The sequence below is a fragment of the Halictus rubicundus genome, chromosome 12 (assembly GCF_050948215.1).
Source record: "Halictus rubicundus isolate RS-2024b chromosome 12, iyHalRubi1_principal, whole genome shotgun sequence".
Taxonomy (NCBI): Eukaryota; Metazoa; Arthropoda; class Insecta; order Hymenoptera; family Halictidae; genus Halictus; species Halictus rubicundus.
Genome location: NC_135160.1, coordinates 1,637,649 through 1,647,045, shown reverse-complemented (window position 1 = coordinate 1,647,045; position 9,397 = coordinate 1,637,649). Strand labels below are relative to the sequence as shown.

Here is a 9,397-nt window from a genome sequence, read left to right as displayed (position 1 = left end):
TTGCAGCATCAGCCGTATCGATACAGGAATCAGTCGGAATAAAGCATTAACCCCTTAACGCATAGTTTTCTTTTAAAAACCGGCCAAAAAAATCAATTTTTGATATACTGCGCTTTTGTTCCATGAAAAAAGGCTATATTTTATTCTTGAATAAATAAGTGTTATAGCTTACAATCCCATGTAAACGATAAATATCAATTAAACGATTTTTTTTCTTTGCTTTCACATTGTTATTTTCAATTCTCGATTATATTCGACTGTGAAAAATTATAGCAGCATAAAATACAACGCCTCTCTAATTATCTCGAGTGTGCACAATTTGGCCTGTTTAGCGCGCCCGAATTAAGTCGAGCGTACAAGTTAAGGGGTTAATGTTAATAAATGTGCTGCTTCGTTCGATGTCAGGACTTTCAATTTTACCAGAGTAATTGGCAATTGTGCAGAATCTTTACACTCGAAAAATGCAAACATCCGTCTCGTAACGCTTGCGACGCATTTACCTTAGGCCTTAGATAATACGGTCGATCCATTAATTGCATCGTCAACAGTACGCTTCTACCTGAAACGTGTAATTCCGGGGAGAGGTATTATACATATATACATACGTAATGCACAACAGAGCAAACTGCGAATGCGTTTACTAAAGAGGTAAACGCCCTCCTTTGCTGAATAACGCGAAGGGAGTGTCTGCTCTCGCGGCATAACAGCTAAATCAAACATTCTTATCTGCGTTGTTTAAATATTGAAGAATGGCGAGCGCCCAGAGCGCTTTACTGAACGACAGGTATCGCCCAGGATTCTCCGAATTAAGAAAAAAATAATCTGTGCAAAGTTTGAGCTCGCTCGGGTAACGGGAGAACGTGCTCCCGGGCCCTTAAACATTAAAGTAACTGATTAAACGCACACAAAATCGTTTTATCTTCTAAATTAATTACTGCATCGAAAAATATGTTAAACAAAACCTGTAGATCTGGACAGCCTGCGTCTTTTATGTAGGATAAAATTTAGAAAAATGTCGGAACAAAATCAAACTATTTTTCCTGAAATTTGAAAACTGAAGTGTTTTCATTATGTTTTACAAATAAATGTTAATGAAAAATGCGTTTTTGTTTGGGCTTGCGGAATTTACTTTTTTTTAATTGCATATTATTTTGAAGGAAATTGCATATATTTCCTTTAAGTCGCGATTTGCGGGAAATCTATTTTTAAATCTGGACAATACAGTCCAATCTGTTTAATACAGTTTATTAATGGAAACGAGTGACGCGGTTATTTACGTACTATGAATAGAAAAATGAGATTTTTTAATCCATGTTTGCGCAGCAGTAACACATTTATAGTGTAATTTCTACACTGTAGCACAATCGAATCACTTCCCTCGAGATTAAAAAAACGTAACAATAAGCCTCCGTTAATTATCAGACTATCATTCATTGACCACTTGGTATGTTACGCATCTAAAGTGTTTTTCTAAGGTTTTCTTAATGAACTTATTAATAGCAACGGCAATATCAGTCTCGAGTCAACAAACATTACCTAGTAACACGATCTAGCAGTCTATTCTTGGATTATTATCTTAAAAAAGATTTTGAAGCTTCTTGTTGATATTCGACCGTCATTCAAAATACACCAAGGTAAACACCATGATTATCATGTTTACCAAACTTGCAAATAAATTTTTCAAGTGTCCATAACAAGCGTCTACGCTAATCTTCATTGCTAAAAAATCAACTGATTTCGATCGACGACTAACTTTAAACTAATAAAAAAATATAAAATACTGATTCTTAATTTTTTCTTATTTTGAGCCATACTATCTCTATGACGTAGACTGCAGAAGTTTATGCACGATAAATATGTAACATGCATTTGACATTTATGCACGAAAAATATGCAAAATATGCAAAGTATATAGGTATGTATAAAATGTAGTATAATAAGTAATATATTAGTATGTTACAGAATATTCACTCTATACACATATATAAAATACTTTTCACAATTATTCCGATACATTATAGATCGCGTGACAATAAACTAAGATCATAAGCAATAAATAAATACGAGCAATTATAAGTTATTATAATTTGTACCATCAATCGAGGCCCACTGTGTACATTTTAATAACGACAACGTTTTACAGCAGCATGAATGACCGTCTACATAACAGTGAATATGTAAAATCAAAATTCAATTCTTTCAGCTGGTTAGTGGAATCACACCTGTCGAATAGACACACTCGTTACAGGATTGACGTGGGTCCTAAACGCGTCTGGACGCAGCGTTTTGCGATCCTGGGGCCTTTTATACTCCATTCGTGAAACTTCGTCAGAAGTATGCGACTGCATCTTGGTTTTTCTAAGCGCGTCTGCGTCTAGGCGTTTTCTTTTCTCTTCTGCAGTGGCGGCTCGTGGCTAAAACTAGTGGGGGTGCTGCTCCAGAAATTTTCAGCTTCCTATTTGCGCATGCGTACAACAGTCAAACACCACGCCGCTGAAACTGTGAAGCGCACAGTTCCATGCAAAGAATTTTCCATGTTTTTATTATATTAAATGTTATCGATAACATCAAGTGGAAATAGGGGGTGCTGCAGTTCCACAGTGCCTATACGCGAGCCGCCATTCATTGGCACGTCTCTGGCACGTCATCTAGATTCATCATTAGACCGTCATTCAGTTGGCTGGCTTGGAAAATCAATACGCCTTGTACTATGGATGGTATTAATTATTAACCTTCAGACCCTGTCCAGAAGAGTCCTCATCGGGACGGGGTCTTACTGTACACTCGGAGTGCACGGCACCCCAACAACAGTTTAGGTTGTTGTAAACTGACACCCCAAAACAGTTTAAATAAATAACATCTCGCGTCCTCTTATTTCAGAATGTCTAAAGAATATTCAGCAGTTCTATAGACCCGAAACAAAGATGCTTCCAATCTATCACAATAATTTATCAAATTCTAAACATTCGAACGGGATAATAGATTTATGATATGCACTGTGGAAAAGACATGTAAAAATATGCACAAATGTGCATAAATGCACTGCTGTCCCGGTTCATTTTGCTCTGTTAGTCTCCCCATTTGTAACCAAGGTTAGACAATTCTACGCGAATGACGTTACCACGGAATATTTCAATGCGTGTATACGTTTATAATACTCGACCGAGTGCTGTTAAGAATAACAGTGCTCCCCTAGCCGAGTAGTCAGTTATTAGTATCATCTCATAGTGGTTGAGCGATGTTGGGTTCCATCGAGTGAGTAGCCGGCTGTTGTATAGTGTTGCAGTAATGTGCACCGAAACATCGTTAACCTTTAGACAGTCGGAATTTTTCCATTAAAAATATAATATATTTTCCCGGAATATTTCTACATAAATCAGTTTATTTCGGTCGTCTAACGTCTAAAGCGACTAGTTCGAAGACACTTGTTCGACTCTAGATCGCTGACAGTTCCCCGAAAATTGGAAGTCTATTAACCCTTTCGTTACGGGTTCCGACTCTAGTCGGCGTTCGCGAGACAACCTGTGTGTACAGGTGCCGACTATAATCGGTACAAAATGTACATACAAGACAATCACAAAGTAGCGTTGAAAGACATAAGTCCGAACATCGAAATATACCGACATGCAAAGTGTACACTTCGCGGGACGGTGACCCGTTCAGTGGCGTCACTCCAGCGGAGCGGGCTGCCGCACAGTGGGCAATTTGGACGAAATCGGATTCAAAATCAAAGAACTTTCGATAGAAATGAGGTAGAGCGATGAAATTTTTTTTAAATTAAAGCTGCAACTTTGTAGAATATGGGAAAAATAGAAAGATTATTACCATCCATTCATTTCAACTAAAAAATGACTTCATTAGTTTTTGTCACAAAAATCTATTTTTTGCAAAATCCTGAGGTCGTAGACAAATTTTGAGACCAGATTTGAAATCAGCGTGAAAAAATCTATGGGAAATGATGTATAGCATGTTATAAAAAAATTTTTTCCGCGCGTGGTATTGGAAAAACTAAAATTTTCTTGAATTTGTGCGCGTTTAACGAATTTTCTCGAGGTTGAAAAGCGTTCGTACCACAATCTCTCTATTTTTCCCATATTCTACAAAGTTGCAGCTTTCATTTAAAAAAAATTTCATTGCTCTACCTCATTCCTATCGAAAGTTCCTTGATTTTGAATCCGATTTTGTCCAAATTGCCCACTGTGTGCCGTAAGGAAAGAGTTAACCATAGCCATTCGCTATTTATTCTTCGTAGACTCCAAATAGTGGAGCAAGCATGAATTATGTAAAACAACTGACCGCGCCAATAAGAATTCCAACTTTCTCGTTACTGCTGACGATGATGGATAAGTGTCCGGGCGGAGCGTGTTATCCATCCTCGCGATATAATCGGATATGAATAAAGTGCGTGCACAGTTGGCTGCCAGAAAAACTGACACAATCCTGGTTACAGGTGCCGCTGTAAAGCGATTCGTCTAGTAATGTGGAAGACTGTACTGTTCTTTGGCTTCATTCTCCTGGCCGAAGGTATGTATCAGCGTTTTCTTATGCATTTCAAACAATAGAGTAGATCGGAGGAAGTTGACACAAAGAAATTATCTGGACACTGAAGACAAGGGATATTTTATCATACTTTTTGCTACGTAATTGATTCAAACAAGAATTGCACAAATGAAAAACTGAAAGATATACAGTAAATTCTCGATATAAGTCCACTACACGGTTCTGGCGATATGAGTTGGTTACTGGATTAGTAGTGGTCTACTGGCCTCACACCGGCTACCCGACTGTGTTATGTTACACTCCTCGGCGGTGGCGGCCTCTCACGGTGTGTACCTCGCGGCTGTGTGGACACAATTTACTGTATTTCCATTTCAAAACTTCGCGCTCAATGTGCCGCGCCTGGAACGCGCATGTTCAAAATGTCATAGTTGATAAGGTAAAGATAAGGTCCACGCTAATGTACACACGAGGGAGGGAACAAATGAGAATGGTTGATATTTATGCAGAAGTGTGAATCATAGGTCAGTCGGACGGCTGCGTTCCTAAAAGTTATGGTCACGATAAGATAGTGTGCGTTTGCAATGCAACCTACTGTGACGAGACGCCGGAACAAAATCCAAAGGTGCCGGTGCACGGAAGCTTCTACTGGTATGTTTCGGCGAAGGACGGCCGACGAATGAGCTTCTCGGAAAAACAATACGGCGATTGCCCAAATACACTATTTGGCCCGCTCACCTTGAACGTGGACAGCTCGGAACAATATCAGAAGATCCTAGGGTTTGGCGGCGCGTTCACTGACTCTGCTGGCATCAACCTCAAGAAGCTGTCGAAGCCTGTTGTGGACAAACTGTTGTGGTAAGTTGCACAGCGGAGTAATAAGCGTTCAATCGGTCAAAATAAAGCGAAGTACAGTAGAACCTTGATCCCTGCGTACAGTCAGTCTTGTAAGTCACGACACTCAATTTAAATCAGAATAAGTTTTTTACAAATGATAAAGATACTGAATTGGTTAACTGTTTGCAGTGCATACTACTGCAAAGAAGGAAGCAGATACTCGTTGGGTCGCTTGCCGATCGGCGGTACCGATTTTTCGACGAAACCCTACACGTACGACGACCACGACAACGACCTTACTCTGAAGCAGTTTTCCCTTGCACCCGAAGATTACAATTACAAAATACCATTCATTCAGCAAGCTCAAAAGTTGAATCCTGAGTTGTTATTGGTTAGCGCCGCGTGGTCCGCTCCAGCATGGATGAAGAGCAACGATAAGATTAACGGACACGGTGAGAATATCCCTATACAGTTTTCTTTAATAAATAAGACGAGGATGTATTTTTTTATAACAAGAAAATCTTTACCCCGCTCCTTCTTTTGAAGTTGCCCTTTCTCTGCCATTACCCTATTAGTCACGCGACATTGTGACACATGAACCTGCGTGGGGGAATAGCGTCGTAGAAGGAGAAGGGTAGAGCTATGATCCTGCGATGTCGAGAAGACATGCAAATAACAATGGTTTTTCAATGATTCGTCAGGTTTCTTGAAGACTGAGTATTACGATCTCTACGCCGATTACATATTGAAATTTTTGGATGCGTACTACAAGAATGGTATCAATGTATGGGCAGTGTCGACTGGAAACGAACCAATCAACTCCTACATACCGTTCGACCCGCTGAACAGCATGGGATGGACGTCAAAAACCGTTGGTGCCTGGGTTGGCAACAATTTAGGACCAAAGTTGGCAGCGTCTTCGCGCAACAATACAAAGATCCTGCTTCTCGACGACCAAAGGATTTTCCTGCCTTGGTTCATCGAAAAAGTTTTTACTAACGAAATGGCGTTACATTACGCCGCTGGTGTAGCTGTCCACTTTTACGCCGATATTATTTCCTCGCCCAATGTCTTAACCCAAACGCACAACGCTTTCCCGGACAAATTCATTCTGATGACCGAAGCATGCACAGGTACAAACGTCGATCACTGCGTTACCAGATCGAGGGATTTCTCAGATAAATAACACACTTAATTTAATATGAATAGGAACTGGACCGTTTAATAAACACGTTGACCTGGGATCGTGGGATCGAGGAGAGAGATATATGTCGAGCATATTGGATGTGCGTAGCACTATAGTACATAAATATATTATAATAAATGAAAAGTTTTTGGCATTCTTACAATATTGCATTCTAAATTTTCGTTATCTTGTTTTCACGGCGTAATTTATCATGTTAAAGAGCAATTGGAACTAATTGAAATTTGGACCGGAAATATGAAATAACGTCGACTGCAAAGAATTAATATTTGTATACCATGAACTTTTTCAGTATGTGAACAACTGGTCGGTTGGTTGGATTGATTGGAACCTAGCGTTGGACGAGACCGGTGGACCGAACTGGATCCACAATTACGTCGACTCGCCCATTATAATAAACGCGACATCCGGCGAGTTCTACAAGCAGCCAATGTATTACGCTCTGCATCACTTCAGCAGATTCCTCGAGAGAGGTTCGACCAGGATTGCCATCACCGATGACATCCAGGTGAAATCCACGGCGTTCGTTACGCCCTCGAACGAGATTGTCGTCGTGCTTTTCAACACGTAATGTTTCATAAGCTCTAACCTGGTATTCTCTGTGAAATTTGCCGAACTGTATTTTATCGTACTTCCCATGCGTTACAGATGGGATATTCCGAGGAACGTTGTCGTCAACGACAGGAAGAAAGGGAAGCTATGCGTGGAACTTCCGCCACGGTCTATGCACACTATTATCTATGGGAATTGAAACTGTTACTGACCATTCTATACTAAACATATAGAATACAGCTTAGAGCAGACGTCATATATTAAAAATTGTGCATTTTTATCCCATCCACTTTCTTTGCGCTTTCACGTCTTATTCGAGACATTTCTGGATTATTATGAGACCATAAATGATTATGCAAATTCCCATTATCGTAGCAATATGCCTCTGAATTTCGACAGCTCTGGAAAACAGGAAAGAAACCGCTCGAACGCTTTCGATGCGAGCATCGACGGTTTTTGTATGAATATAATGTGACAACATTGCACTTATAAAGCTGACAACGCTGTGAAATCACAGACGAGGTACAAGAGTAGACCAATCACCCAATGTATTTTTTTGTCTCACGTCCGCGGGGCTCTAGAGCCCCCTTACCATTTTTGTGTCACATCCTACCGTATCGGTCGGAACTAATATTGTGGAACTAATGTCACAGACGAGATGTAGGAATAGGCCAGTTCAGTCTTTCCATCTTTTGCTGTTTCGTGTCGCACGACATGAAATACCGTGAGAATGTTCATGGTTTACAAGTTATTCTGTACCTTGAATTCTATTACCTACCTTTTCTAAGAAATTAGATGGCAACATGGTCAAAGGAGTGATTGTCGGCATCATTGAAAAAAGAAGTTGTTGTAAACATTACACAGCGAGAAATAAGAAATTTATCAGTCTATTGTGCTCGATAATTTAATGCGTGCGAATATTAATGGTTCAAAATTTATTCTATATCTTAAGTTCTATTTGTAGCGGCTAGCTGGGCGCCGGAAGAGAAATCTTCAGCGCACCAGCGCCAAGAAAGATTTATGGTTTGCACAGCATAAGACGCTATTTGTGAGAAAACGTCTTTAACGTTTTTGGCCATTTAGCGGACAGATGTGTCCTTGTAGTTCCTAGCGACGAACTCAATAGCGCAAGTGGACGCCATAAATTTTGGGTAGTCTAAGGGTCTCCAGCCTAGAGTGTCCCAGCGACCCGTGCCTGGTTTCTATCACCCGGGAAAGCTGGGCCCGTTGACGTAAGCCAGCAGTCACGTACCGCACTTGGCACGGGGCCCGGAATACACCCCGCTGCATCACCAAAATTAGTTTTTAACAAAACGACGCGCTCACCCTTCTCACGCACGAGAGGCGTGGAACGGGGGCGTGTTATGCAAAATGCACGGATTGGTGAAAGTTCCTCGCAAGGACTTCCACCAATCAGCCGACAAGCATTTTCGAGGATATAAGGCAGCAGACTACCGACGCGAGCAGTCAGTCACGAAGTCTAGACACAGCCGATTATCCGCCGAGTCACTTAGAGTCTAGTCCGGTCGTTGCTAAGTCGCAATAACAGTTCAACCGCGAGTCGAAGTGAATCGCCTGTTTTAGTTGAACCACGCCGGACGCTCTCGCGACATCACTCCTATTGCTAAATAAACGACTCAGCCACGAACCTGATTTTGAACACTTATTCTAAGGCACACGCCTTACATATCCCTGTTCCTTCATATTAATTATTTTTTCTAAATAATTAGATGGTAAGGTGGTCAAGGGAGTGCTTATTGATATCATTACCAAAAGAAATTGTTATAAACATTAAACAGCCAGAAATAACAAATTTATTTATAATTACTCCCGGCGATCGAGATCTACCGAAATGAATAGGGGTGGGAGAGTTGCGCACCGCGCACCGCGCAACTGATCTCGGCGGCCGCGCTCAGTCAGTCAGTCGAGGTGCGCACTCAGAAGGGAGTGGAAGTGCTGCGGGACCAGAAGGGCGTAGGACCTTGGAGCTGCCCTGGCCCACCCTGACCACGCCGGCCTACTCTTGCCTACCTTCCAGTTGACCAGGGATTTTCCAGAGCTGCACTGGACATCACTGGCCAGCCTTGATCTACCTTTATCTAGCTTAAGGTGGACCAAGGGTCATTTAACACTTCCCTGGTCCACCTTAAGCTAGCTCGGGGTAGGCTTCTTGAAAGCGGCGAGGTTCTTAGAAGCTTTCACCGCTCACCTTGGTTAACTTTCAGCAGCGCTTTGTAAATAACAATTCAAATATACACTTTCTGTTTTGGAATTCGTGTTCATTCAACAAACGTCGTCAATTATTAT

The 9,397-nt window shown here is 41.1% G+C and overlaps 1 protein-coding gene across 1 annotated transcript; it reads left to right on the top strand.

The window, feature by feature from the left end:
• Nucleotides 1-3,221: 3,221 nt before the first annotated feature.
• On the top strand, nucleotides 3,222-7,357 carry LOC143359556 (lysosomal acid glucosylceramidase-like). The gene is made up of 8 exons (XM_076797548.1): nucleotides 3,222-3,255; nucleotides 4,451-4,524; nucleotides 5,022-5,355; nucleotides 5,524-5,786; nucleotides 6,036-6,467; nucleotides 6,544-6,620; nucleotides 6,831-7,105; nucleotides 7,187-7,357. The coding sequence occupies exons 1-8, from the start codon at nucleotides 3,239-3,241 to the stop codon at nucleotides 7,287-7,289; spliced, it is 1,575 nt and encodes a 524-aa protein (XP_076653663.1). The 5' UTR covers nucleotides 3,222-3,238; the 3' UTR covers nucleotides 7,290-7,357.
• The last annotated feature ends 2,040 nt before the right edge of the window (nucleotides 7,358-9,397 follow it).

Bases quoted from the DNA above. Each gene is read 5' to 3' on its own strand.
- LOC143359556 (XM_076797548.1), top strand. The intron at 6,468-6,543 runs GTACAAACGTCG...TAATATGAATAG, and splicing joins GATGACCGAAGCATGCACAG to GAACTGGACCGTTTAATAAA. The intron at 6,621-6,830 runs GTGCGTAGCACT...GAACTTTTTCAG, and splicing joins ATATGTCGAGCATATTGGAT to TATGTGAACAACTGGTCGGT.